The sequence below is a fragment of the Carettochelys insculpta genome, chromosome 25 (assembly GCF_033958435.1).
Source record: "Carettochelys insculpta isolate YL-2023 chromosome 25, ASM3395843v1, whole genome shotgun sequence".
NCBI lineage: Eukaryota > Metazoa > Chordata > Testudines > Carettochelyidae > Carettochelys > Carettochelys insculpta.
Genome location: NC_134161.1, coordinates 1972881 through 1985958, shown reverse-complemented (window position 1 = coordinate 1985958; position 13078 = coordinate 1972881). Strand labels below are relative to the sequence as shown.

The 13078-nt window shown below is 55.9% G+C and overlaps 1 protein-coding gene across 1 annotated transcript in view; it reads right to left on the bottom strand.

Moving 5' to 3' along the window:
* DSCAML1 (DS cell adhesion molecule like 1) overlaps nucleotides 1–13078 on the bottom strand; it is a 293581-nt gene that overhangs the window by 57683 nt on the left and 222820 nt on the right. Inside the window, exons 13-15 of the mRNA XM_074977017.1 lie at nucleotides 5035–5234; nucleotides 4038–4134; nucleotides 2876–3004 (exon numbers count right to left, since the gene is read on the bottom strand). Of these exons, the coding sequence (XP_074833118.1) occupies nucleotides 2876–3004; nucleotides 4038–4134; nucleotides 5035–5234 (426 nt within the window). The remainder of the gene's footprint in view (nucleotides 1–2875; nucleotides 3005–4037; nucleotides 4135–5034; nucleotides 5235–13078) is intronic.

The following is a 13078-nucleotide window of genomic DNA, read 5'->3' as shown; positions in this document are numbered from 1 at the left end:
GCACCTATAGCTTACACAGCCTCCTCTTTTAGGGCCCAATTCACCAAGGCACTGGGCACTTCCCTCCCCATTGGTCTCCAGGGGAGCTGAGGCTCTTCATTGCTTCCAGGAATTGCTCAGCATCCTGCAAGACCAAGCCACTGATGCCTATAACCACGCCGATGAGGAGCTGGACTGTGGGCGAGTCATATGGGGCTCTGGGTTTAATTAACGTGGAAGCAAACGAGGCACATACTGAGACATTTCTAACCAGGTGAGCACAAACAGAGCTCTCCATTTTGTATCTGATTATCCAGAAAATCACATACCACCTGTCTCCTGAAGAGACAGACAGGTGCTGGCCAAGGCATGGGAAAGGCAAGATGTTAAGATTTCCAAAAGAAGGCACCTGAAATAGCATCTGAAGAGCCACATCTTCCAAGCAAACCACATAGAGATGTTAGCTTCATTTTTAATAAAAACAAATAATCTGGAATGAAGGTTTAGGTCAGGGATGAACGGTAAACCGGGACAGGAAAGGATTTTCCAAGACCACCAGCCACACACTGAAAAGCATAACCACACGCACAGGTTCGCAGGACAAGAGTCCCTGCGCTGGACTCTGGGAGGGTAACGGGGCCTCACACGAGCCACAGATTGCCCACTGCTCCCAAGGGAGACGAATGCAGCAAGTGGGGCTGTGCTTCCGCTGCTCTGCGGACACCCTCTAACGTGGCTGCAGCTCTTGCAGCTTCCGGGTTAGCATTGCCACAGACTTGCCAGCCCACCCCGCCAGCCAGAGGCGCCGACGTGACTGAGCAAGCCGGGCTGAAGAAGTTAACAGAACTCCTGGTTTCTCCGGGCAGCGCTGCTCACTACAGGCTGGATCACAGTCAAGGGGCTAAACGGGGGCCTCCGGAGACATGGCATTTCCCAGCCATGCTCCCCAGGCAACGGGCCCTTCTGGGGAATTTCCCGGACAATTGCCCCCCCGTGTTCTGCACAGTGCTTTGAGGCCCCTGAGAGGCGCCTACTTCCGCCAGCTCAGCCAGCCAGCCCAGGGACGACTTTTACCATTTACTTACGGCCTTTGTTCATCTGCACCAGGTTTTCCCCTCCTCATTCTTATGTAACTCCAGGTTTGGAGGTTTGCCAACGCTGTCTCTTACCATTCCCTTTCAATTGCTCCCATCCGACACAAGGTAACATTTCACTAATGCCTCGTCCCCTTTCTTCGTCAACAGGACGGGGTGCGAGGCCCGCACCCCTCCCCTCCCTGGAAAGGCCCACCTGTCCTCGGGAGGCCGAGCAGGGTGGCAGAAGGAGACCACCACAGCGCTCTTGGTGACAAGGTGGACATGGGAACAGGGCCTTTGTCTTTCTTCCTCATCCTCTCCCACCGCTGAGCAGGCAGGATCAGAGCCTGCCCTCCCAGGGCAGCCCCAGCAATAACAGTGCAGGTGGCTTGGTGGCCCCCTGAGGGAAGGGCTGTCAGGCCCAATCTGCTCTAAAGCACTCACTGGCCTGCCCTGGGCGATGGCGCACGCGCTGGAGGAGGAAGGCTCTGCAAGGAGTTTTCCCTGCTGAAACATTTTCATGCGTCACCCCGCACCCTCCCAGGTTCAGCACCATCGCCTCTCCATTCAGATTGCAAGAGAAGCAACCGCCCAGCTGGGAGATGACCCCACAAAGCAGGAGCAGACACTGGCTGCGTGGGGCAGAACCAACCCACCTGGAAGGGGGAAAGAAAGAGGATGGGGGAACAACATGCTCTGTACTGGTTGAAGAGTGTGGGGCTTTGGTATCCCTTGTTGCCTTTGTCCCCACATTAGTGTGCCGGGGGTCCCAGTCCTACAGCTTAATAATCTAGTTCCAGGCTGGGACTGGCAAGGGAGCTGCCTAAGTCTCGCGCAAGGCTAGCTGGCCTCTGCAGTTCCCAAACATAGTTCACTGCCTCTTCTGAGCAACACTGGAGGGCCTTGCCGCGGAAGGGCTGCAGCAGAGCCACACCATGTCTGTGAGGGGCCATGCTGAGCCTCAGTTCTACAAGGCACTGGGCACCCTGGAATCTCAGAAGAGTCAGCAGGAGCCGAGGGTGCTTAGAGCTTTGCAGGAACTGGCTCAGATACTCCCCTTTCAGAGCAAGTATTGACTTGCTACGTCGGTCGCCAGCCTGGTGCACTGGGAACAGAAGGCGCTACGCAAAACTCAGTTCTGTCCCACTGCTTCAGCAGGCGGCAGGGAACCTGTGCAGGGAATTCCAGCCATTCGGATCCCATCAGCAGCACCAAGCAGAACTGGGGCAGGCCAGAGACACACACTTCCCAGCCCACGAACCACTTCCTGTCCCGAACGGACAAAATAACAAAACATAAAAACATTTGGAAACTAATCCCCTCCACAGAAAACGGGTTGGAGCCAATCACTGCACTTTGCTTTGATCGTTTCTAATCGCTTCATTTGGATTTTTACTATCTTCGCAACTGGCTGAAATTTGGAAATGAAGTCACGTTCAAGCAGGCAACTGCAATTCTTCATTTCAAAAATGCCAGAATTAAACATTACAGCAAATTCAGAGTGTTTTCCCCCACAGAAAGTTCTGGAGTTGAAACGTTTGCTGTAACTGAGCCTTCCCTACAAAAAGCGTTGGTTCTGCCAAAAAAAAACAAAACAAAACACCCCATGGTTTCCTGAGAAAAACATTTTGTTGAAAGATTCCTATCAGCTGTCATTAGGTGTTCTTCCTCAAGCATAGTAGGCAGGTTCCCCTCTATTGACACCCCAACAATTGTGCTCTGCTGTTTTAGATTTGGGTCTGTGGCTGGTAACTCAACAGCATCACGTTGGTTTCAGTGCAGATTTTACATGCCTAGTGAGGAGAAATGCAATCACCTACCAGACTTATTCTTGTACTCAATATCAAACCCAGTGATGATGCTGTTTCCATCGAATCTCTGCGTCCAGCGCAAGTTCATGCTTCGGGCTTTCACCTCCCGAATCTCCAGCTCCGGGGGGTCAGGAGGCTCTAGGAGAGACAAAGGTGAGGGTAAATGAATAACCCATTCCCAGTGACATGGGAACCATGTTAACCCTGATTGTGACCTTCTTCCTTCCTCCCTCCCTCCCTCCCAGAAAAAGCTTATTTCTTCGGCCTTAAAATCAGCTTAAAGCCAGCTCACGCCACCCTCCCTGTTCCACCTCTTTCTGCCTGCACGGCGCACCACCTTGTACTGCGCATTTCTCTGCTTTCTCAAGCCGTGATGCAGGAAAGGGCTTCCACCTGCATTAAAGGTGCTTCAGTTCCTCCACACGGGACATGAGCCCATGAGTAAATGAACAGGCAATGCCCTCCTCATCCCTGTGGGGTCCAAGATTCCTAGGTTATAAAGCCACAGGGGACCACAGTGATCATCTAAGCCTGGCCTTCAGCGCAGCACAGCACAGCACAGCCAGGGCATTTCCAGTATGAACTCCCGCTTCCATTAGAGCAGATCTTTGAGACAAGCATCAAACTTGAGTTACAGTTTCCAGGGAAGGAGGATCCATGGCCAGCTACACAGATCCCAGTCCTGGGCCCACACGCTAACAAAGATGTGCAGAGTCTTGAGGAAAGCTCTAAACGTGACTCAAGGTTTAGAAAACCTGAGCGATGGAGAAAGGTTACAAAGGGGGGATGTGTGTCCTTGGGAAAAAGAAAACTGGGAGCAGGGTGGTTGAGAAGCCTTCAAACCACATTCAGAGCAGAGATCAGTTCTCCCTGGCCACCGTAGGCAGGACAAGGAGCAAGGGGCTAACATCTGCAGCAAGGGAGATTTAGGTCAGATATTGGTAAAACCATCTCACACCAAGGGGAGCTAAGATCTGGCACATTCTGCCAAGGTGACCTGTGGAATCTCCATCCCTGGCATTTTTTAAGAACAGGTGGCACAAGCACCTGTTGGGGATCGTCTCGGTTTGCCTGGTATTGCCTTAGCACCCAAGAACAACTTGACGACCTCCCCTGGTCCCTTCCTGCCCCACACTTCTATGTTTAGACCTAGCAGGGTGAAAACAAGTACCTTGGACAGTGAGCTGGATCAAGCCTCTGTCTTCGCCGTAGGAGTTGATCGCATGGCATGAGAAGAAGACAGAGTCCCCCCGGTCAGCTGGTTTGAGCTGTGGGTAGGTAAGGGGCAAAAAGAGAGGCCCTTCAGAATGTGTCTGCTGTTGTGACAGTGAAGCACAATGTGTCATGATGCCGTTTATTTGCTGTAACTGTACAGCTGATGAGATAACCGCACAGAACACACATGGGCCCAGATCCCCCCATGTTCCGCTGGCGGCCAGGGCAGCTCCCCAAAGCCTTATGGAGCCTGCACTCAACAGCGAGGTGCTAATGCCTAGATTCTTTTTATTCCCTCTGCTTTTCTGCAGCCTCTCCCGAGCTGGACACGCCTCAGCAGCATTCACAAGGCACGTTAGGAACGTGTGCGTTAGTGGAGTCAACCACTGGCTGAAGAAGCTTGCCAATCTCTCTGAAAACTCCACAAGGCCCCAGTCCCGGGACCTCGAGCTGCATCTTCAGATGCCACAACTGGGCCATCCAGGCTCCTGACAGCTCATGCTGAGGAGCGCTCTCTCTCTCGCTCTCTCTCTCTCTCTCTCTCTCTCACACACACACACACACACACACACGTTCGGCAGTTCCCCAATGGAGCCAGCCGAAGAGTTCCCTTCCGGGGAGGAGCCAAGGGGAAGAAGTCATTTCCTCAGAAGTTTCCCCTTTTCTGGCCAATCCCATAATCACCTTTCACATTTCGTTTCTGTCAGTGGAAAAAACGGACGCTTATCTCATCGGACATTAGACATTTCCCGGCCGAGGGGGAAGTGTTTTCCAGAGCAGCCTGGGCAACGCCACGCACGTGCAGCCAGACTGCTCCCAGCTTTTCAGGGGGGCTGCTCCCGGCACGGACCGCTCTCAGGAACAGCAAATACAACACCCCAGTGCCCAGAACTGTAACCCAGCCCGGCTGGCCTGCAACACCCACTGGCACGTTTCACTCAGTGTGGTCTCACCTTGAGCGTTGAAATGACCTCGTCACTGTTGTCCTTGGTGGCGATGGCGTATCGCACGTTGCGGTCGGGGTCGATGACCGTGTCGCCTTTCTCCCAGCGAATGATGATTGGCCGCTCCCCTCGAGCGGTGCAGTTCAGCTCCTTCATCTGGCCCTTGATGGCAATGGTTGTGTTGGGGTGGGAAGTGATCATCGCTGGGACTGAGAGGAAGGGAAGGAAGTTCTGTTACGGAGGCGCTGGAGGCATGTGCTATGGAGGGAGGTAGAACGGACCCCAGGGGAACGTAGGGACTGCACGGCTCTGACGCTCACATCCACGGCAAATCCACCCAGCCGCAGCTAAACTGCTCATCTTCAAAGCAGACAATACGGAGTACTAAGGTCCCCCCCCTCCCCAGCTACTGTCCACGACCCCCTGCTGCCTTCCAAAGGCTGCAAGACTTATCCCAGGTCATCTCCACTCCTGCATGTCAGACTCATGCACCGAGGTCCCTGGGAGCTGCTGTGTCCACAAAGGGGGATTACTCCCTCTTTGCTTAGCCTGGGCATATCTGTCCTGCAGAGGGCACCTCCCTGCTGGGGGGCGGTGAGGTTGAAAGTTTTTACAGGACTACAGCAGGTTGGCGGCTTCACCGTGTGCCTTGGACAGCAGTAGCTGATGATGATGTAGCTGGAGCTGCCGGCCCCATAGGAGCAGGTGACACCAGCGATAATCAGATACCTAATGACCCAGTAACAACCAAGCAGTTGGTAGGGCCTGGGAGGAAGGCTGGTCTAGTGGGCAGGACAATGGATGGGACTCGGGAGATGTGCGTTGAAGTCTCCGCTGAGCTGCTTAGCTCTCTGTTGTGTCTCTCGCTTAGCGGCTAAAGCCCATTCCCTTACCACAAGGCGCTGGAGGTCATGAAGGGGCACAGATAACAGCAATCTTTAGCGAGCTGTCCTTCCTCCATCTCATTAGCGGGAGCACGACACGCATTACCAGTGTGGCCGCACAGATGGCAGCCACGCTCCCCGGGCGTGAAAGGCTAGTGAAGGAGCATTTGTTCCATGCACACACACTTCTGTGCTAACCGACACAAAAGAGAAGTTTCCTCAACACGCCTCCACAACTAACCAACACCACCGTGCAGCTCATTGTGTCTGTATGCACGCAACCACATCCAAGATTTTGCTCGTGCTGGGGGGGTGGGGAGGGGCTGACAATGCTATACTTGGAGGACTGACCCCAATTCTTCCACCCCCAGGCATGTAGGCAGGGCACACCCGGCTCCCTGCTCCGCCAGCTGAAAGCTTACCCCACAACCACCATCAACGCGGTGGCTGAATACAGCCCATAGGTCATGCAGGCACAGAGCCATTTTCTTGCCATTTTCTTACACAACTCAGGATCATAAAATAATGAAGCAGATAAATTTTATAATGCACAGCATTACACCGGCATATACAATAAAATGTGAAAGACAAATAACTAGGTGCAAGTCATAATGAAGAGAAAGCCTCCAGTCTGAGACACACGACTATGAATTATTGACTAAGGTTTTACACTCTCAAGGATGTGAGGAGGAATATTTTTCCATCAGAAATTTGCATAATTCACTCATATAAACCTGGGCAGAATATAGAGTATGACTTTACATCAACAAGTCAGGCTGTGCACTGCAGATACCAGACATTTTTCTTTTATATCCATCCGGCATATTTAAAGAAAAACCAAAAGAAAGGCTCACACTTTGGCACACTTCTTTGCCAGCTCCCAGGGGCTGGCTGCGACCCAGCGCCATACAGGGACCAACTGAGCCAGTACCTGCCGCTCAGCTGAGCTGGCACAACCCCCAGGACAGAGTGAGCGGTCACCCTGGGGCCAGGATCACACTGAGCAGAGACAGAGCTAAAGACGGGAGCAGCCATGGTCACCTTGCCCCAGCCTCCCCCATGTAAGATACCTAACGACCCAGTAACTGCCAGGCACTGGAGGGGGCCTGGGGGGAAGGCTGGTCTAGGGAGAAGGAGAAGGGAGTACCCTGTAGGGCATGACACAGGCTGGAGTGACCCATTATGCTGGGGGGGTGGGGAAAGGTGAACCGTTGCAGGCCAATTGTCACGTCCAACAATCACCGGACAAGGTTTCCCAGGGCCTTGGAGGGGTGCGAGTTGGCCAGGAGAGGCCTCAGCTTTGATTCCCAGCCCTGGCTTGGTTTCAGCTGGAGAAGACGACTGGTGAAGGGGTGAAGTCTCTTTGCTCTGACACCTACCAGCACAGGAGGTGACTGGGCCAGACAGCTCTTGTAACATGGGGGACACCGACACTGCATACAACTGGCTGCCAGGGCCAAAAAACGGCTGTCCTGACCCTCTAGGGCCCCATTCCCATCTCCTTTTGTCTTCCTCCCTGTCCCACAGCTCAGCACTGTCGCTGCCAACCCTCCAGCCACCTGAGTCCCCTGCCAGCCACCCCACTCGGCCTGCAACACCCCCGACCCACAGCCCTCCTTCCTGCTACAGGGCGCTCTCCCAGACAGGCCCAAGGCACACCCCATGCAGGGAAGGGAGAAGAGTTTCAAATTCAGATTGTAAGCTCCTGCCAGCTGGGAACCCCCGGCTTCCAGGCCTCTGCAAACCATCTAACTCGCTGCCAGTGCAGCATCAATAGGGACACAGTAAATCCCCGTGGAGGAGTAGGAGCTGACGATGCAGAGGCTTGCTGTCCTGCCAATGCAGATGAGTCTTACTCTTATACAGTCGTCTCCTGAACTCCTGCTGCTGCCTCCCCCGCCCCTAAAAAAAATTACCAAGGAGACAGTCCACAACAAGGCTGCAGATTACAAAGCAGGACATTCGTTTGCTTGGCATGTGCCAAAGATCACTGCTACGAAAAGCAACAGAGCAGCCATGCGGCACTGGAGAGCTAGGACATGCCTCCGCCGAAAGGCTGCTTCGGCCAGCGTGCACCCTGACCCAGGGCTGTGTCCCGAGTCCCAGGGAGGGCTGCCTGCGTTCCCAAGTGCCTGCACCACTTTTCCCCTCTGGAAGCACGTGGGCTTCCAGTCCTTCATGCTGATAAGCCACGAGGAGGAACAGGCTCCTGCCAGCTCCCAGCCCAGCAGCAGTGTGAGCCTGGAAGGGAACCTGATCTCTGAGAGAGATGAGCTGACCATGCTAATTCCTGGAAAGAAGAAGCTGACCACTCCTGTGCAATAGCCTGCAAAAAAACAGGGAGCTCAGCCTGGCTCTGCTTTGAGGGCCACCGAGGCCTGGCCATCTTCCAGCACCTCCAATCTTCTCTTCAGTCCCCATCAAGCAATGCAAAGCTGCGCGGGAGTCCAGCTCGCTGCCCACGTCCCTGGTGCATTCAACACTCGCTAGGTGTTCCAAGCGGCTGCAGAGAGCGGCAGCCGTCTCAAAGACTCAGCAGGAGAGCGGAGCTGCTGGCGGGTCTCGCACTACGACAACTCTTTGCAAGTTATGAGACTTGGAGAATACTTAGGGCCCGGTCAACAGACGACTCAGCCCCGCCAGATGTGCGCCCACAGCTGGTACCCAGGTTCCCGCGGCACACGAGAGCATCGCGACACCAAGTCCTGCCTCTCTAGAGCTGCTTCCGTCCCGTGGGCTTGGCACACTGCCCAGCAGCAACCGCCACGGCACGCAGGACAGCAAGGAGGGAAAACGTCAGGGGAGGTTTGTGTGCCGCTCTGAGTCAAGGGCAAACCTGGGGAGCGGATCCCTCTTCTCCCAGCTCTCAGCCTGCCTGCAGACCACGCAAACCCGCACTCCACGCGCAGCGACGAGTGCTAGCGCCGGGGCCGAGGAAATGCACCGACTGGTCAGGCTGAATGGTGCGCAGCTCCCCACTGTCACGTCCTGCTCCCACCCTGCCTCTCCCTGCTCCTCGGGATGGCACGAGTGTAGCAAACAGCATCCCGCTGCCCTGCAAAGTGGCCCGGCCTCTCTCCCCCAGCACACGGAGAACACCGCGCTGCAGGCCACGGCTGCAGCGAATCTAGCTCTAGGAAAATAAACGTGGCTTTCACCAAGAGTCATCATTTGTCCAGCGAGGGAGGAAGGCTGCACTTCGCAGTCCCCAGAGTGGTATATACTGTGCTGGAAAAACGGGTTCGGGGGGGCCGGGCAAGCAGGAAAAAAATGTAATGCATAAACAAATAGCGCTGCTGAGTCCTGCAGTAATATATGATAATGACAATCCGCAAAGGCAACACACACTGTTCTAATGGTACACAAGAGAGTTTAATGAGCTACGACTTCTCGGCTTTCTATGGCAATGTAATTCAATTAACAGCCACAGAAACCTCTCCTCGCTGGCTGCGTGCGTTAGCGGGGTGTAGCAGAGAAAGCGGGTTTGGGGGAATGGGCCTGGAGGGGCGAGCACAGTTTCTGACGGCGGGCAAGGATGTCTCTGCCTGGGGACAAAGTCTTCAGAGCACCCTGGGAAAATTCGGCCTGAGGCGCAGGCCTGAGGGGAGCCCTGGCCATGCAAAACTTTACCCGTGAATGGTGGGCGGTTGAAATGCTGAGGAGCTTAGGAGGGGGAGGAGACATGGCCTACAGCTGAGGAAGGGGGAACCACTTCCTAGGCACCAGGGAACACAGAAGCCAATGTGGGGGTGGCAGGGGGGAGACAGCAGAGTGCACAGCAGGGGCAGGACACTCCCCCTGTGTGGCTAGTCCATACCTTGGGAGGTCTCCAAGCACCAGGCACAGCTCAGCTCATTCTTGGCTGTGCAGTGACTGGAGCAAGGAAAAGGGGTCACAGCAAGTGTATCTTACGGGGGGAGGGGAGATGGCCAGAATAAAGCACAGGGCCAGTAGAGCTGCCGTCAGCCACCAATATCCCGTGCGCCCTTGGGCAGGTTACTCCCTGCCAGGGCTCCAACCTCCCTGTCCCCTGGGCTGTGGGAACAACTCCCAGATCAGGGCTCCCGATAATTTTTTTCCATCCAGCGCAGAATAAATTTTGTTCTGTGCACTGAGGCATGTGTGGATGTGCACCACCCATAGAAACACAGGCCTCCCCTTAAGGGTGCTCTGCTAATCAGCTGGGCAGCATCTGACTCTGCCGCATGGCTGCCCAAGCACTCAGCTTACAGGCAACCCTGTCCCAGATCCTGGCATTCACAGGGCTACCAAAGTGCAAAGCGCTGTAACCAATCTGTCGCTGTCCTGGGCTTCCTGGTTGTCGTGCTGCTGTGCACCAGCCTGGTGGGAACTTCACAGCCCCACTGGGAAGAGAGCTACAGAAACCGCTGCCACAGGCCTTGAGCTAAAGGAGACTCCCTCAGCGGCACAGGGCCCAGGACACGCTGCGGGGCAGTTCTGGATTCATTCCAGCCACGGCAGTGGTGCAAGCCTGCTCTAGCCAGCAGGTTCATGTAAACTGGTCTGGTCATGGCATCGGCCTCTGCTGAGACAGCCCAGTTGTTCCAGTGCCACAGTCCTCTCCGGAGGGGGCAGGTGGCCCAGCTGCAATGGCAGAGGTGTTCTGTGCCGGATCTGCCCCTTATCCTCTGCTGGACGGCGTCCTGCACCCCACGCTTAAACCGCGCCGACCCTGAGCAGTGGGGCAGAAGAGAGCACTTGCTGGGATCTCACAGCAGCCTTCGCCCTGAGCCTCGGTGCCTGCTGGAGCCTGAGGGGGAGACGGGCTGCCCTAGCAACGCCCCACAGAGGGGCAAGAGGAAGAGGCATCACAGCTCTGTGACAGAGCGAGGCCCAGGCACTGCCAGCTGCAGACAGGTGGCCTTTAGTGAGAGGACACATTCCGGTGGTTACCGGTGCTTGCCTGGGTTACTCGGCGCCGCTGGGAACTGCTCTGTTGTACACAGCCACCTGGCACAGCTCTGCACAGACACGCTCCCTGCTTGCTCCATTACCGGGGGAACTCCCGAGCAAGCGCAGAGACCCCCAGCAGCCCAGCACCCAGCTGACTCCCTCCTCCAGCCTGGCACGACTGTGCTGGCCTTTGTGGAATGGTTTCTAACCAAATTCTGCAGCCGTCCACTGACCTGCCCAGACTGGGCTCCTCGTGGCACAGGCAGCCTGCCCCAGCTTCCCTGCCAGCTGCCCCAGCTTCCCTGCCAGCTGCCCCAGCTTCCCTGCCAGCTGCCCCAGCTTCCCTGCCAGCTGCTCCTGCACAACCAAAAGGGTCAAGAGGCCCCACGAGCCTGTAAATAGGCACCTGGATGGTAGGATCTGGCCCCAAACGCGCACAGTGGAGCTGTGAGATCCCCACCTGGTCACTGCTTGTGCGTGCTCAATGTCTGTGGCTCAGTAAGAACACACAGCCCTGCACACAGAGCAGAGATGGGCCTGGATCCACATGCCCAAAGCTTTGGGGGAGGAGCCCAGCCCATGAATCTCCATCTCGGGGCTGGCAGCAGCCCAGACTCAGCTCATTAGGAAGGCAAGGCCGTACCCAACCCTCCATCCAGACTCAGGGCTGTTGGCTCAGCTCTTTGCAGATCACCCCAGGCTTCAGGCCGTGGGTGGTTCAGATCCGGCTTGTGCAGCCTGAGCAGAGCTGGGGCAAGCCTTGTCTCCATCGCCTGCCTTGGAGGCTGTGCACAGCGGGCCAAACGCAGGTTACCGAGCGTGAGCGTTCCTCGTGTGCCCAGCTGCAGTCACTGCGCCCATTCTCCTGGCTGGCTGGAGGGCCGGGGAGGGCTGCAGATCTCTGGCCCCTGGAATTCTGGTCTCCACAAATCCAAAACTGGGCCTACAGACAAGCGATCAACCAGCACACCCCAAGCGCCAGGGTGGGCAGCAAAGGGAGCTTGGGAGAGAGACACCCGGCTGCTCTGCAGCTGAGCAATTAGCCCATTTTCCTGGGGGCAGCGGGCTTGCAGGGCAGCTCTGTTTCAAGCTTTGCTTTGCTGACATGCACTTATTGATGCTGGATTAAAAGCAGCACTGTGGATGTAAACATATCAACTTATCAGCGCTGCCGGGGTCCCAGGAGATCAGTGTGCCGCTCGGAGACGGGGGAAGCAGCGAAACGAGCCAAAACCAATGCCACAGACGTTTTCCTGTCTCATTTTCCACAGCCGGCCAGGAGAGGCGCTCCCAGGAGCACACAGGGAGATAAAGGATCTCCCACAGCACCAATCCTCCTGGAGCTCAGGTTACTGCTGGCCACCCTCCTCAGGAGGCATCTCTCCCCACCCCCTGAGCCTCTCATCTATTCATTCCCCCAGCAAGGTTGGGGGGGGGATGTTGCTCCAGGATGACAAACCCCCCAGAAGGGTGGGAGAAAACCAATCTAATCGGTGAAGTGCTGTCCTGTTCCCAGGGGGAAGGGGAGCAGGGCAGAGAGCGCCGCAAGGGGAGAAAACCAATTTCAGGAACAAGACAGCTGTCAAGACACGGCGTCCTCTGGTCCGGCCTGTGAAATAGCTCTGTGGAGGCTCCTGCCACCGAAGGGCTTTGGCCGCCTGGCAGACACTTTACATGTTAATTCACCAGTAATGGAAATGCAGCAGAACAGCCCAACTGCTGCTCAGGAGAGACAGGCTAAAGGGGTGATGCGGGGAGCCAGGATTCCTGGGTTCCAGTCCCCCCTCTGGTGAGGGTGCGAGTGTAGGGCTGAACACAGGGGAGAGGGAAGCCAGGAGGCCTTGGTGCCTTTCCTAGCTCTGGTCAGGGAAACGCATAGGGAAAGTCCAGGCTCTGCCTCAACGTGCTGCCGAGTTTGGGAGAGTCAGCGTATGCCTCAGGCCCCCTTTGTAGATGGCGAAACTGACCCTACCCCAGTCCAAGGAGAGCGCGGAGGCTTAATTCAAGTGCCCCGAGATCCTGACCTGGAGGGACACAGGATTGGCCCAGCCTGTGTCTGACTCCCTCCATTCACCCCTCCTGAACCGAGTCCAGCCAAGGGAGCTGCATGCCAGGCTCAGGCCGTTTACACCTGATACAGAGCTGAGCAAAGGTGCTAGACTGAAGCACCTGATCAGACAAAGACCCTAACTGGCAAGCTGCCCACAGGCAGCACTCTTCCAGGGGCTGGGGGCAAGGCCCGACCCACAAGCCTT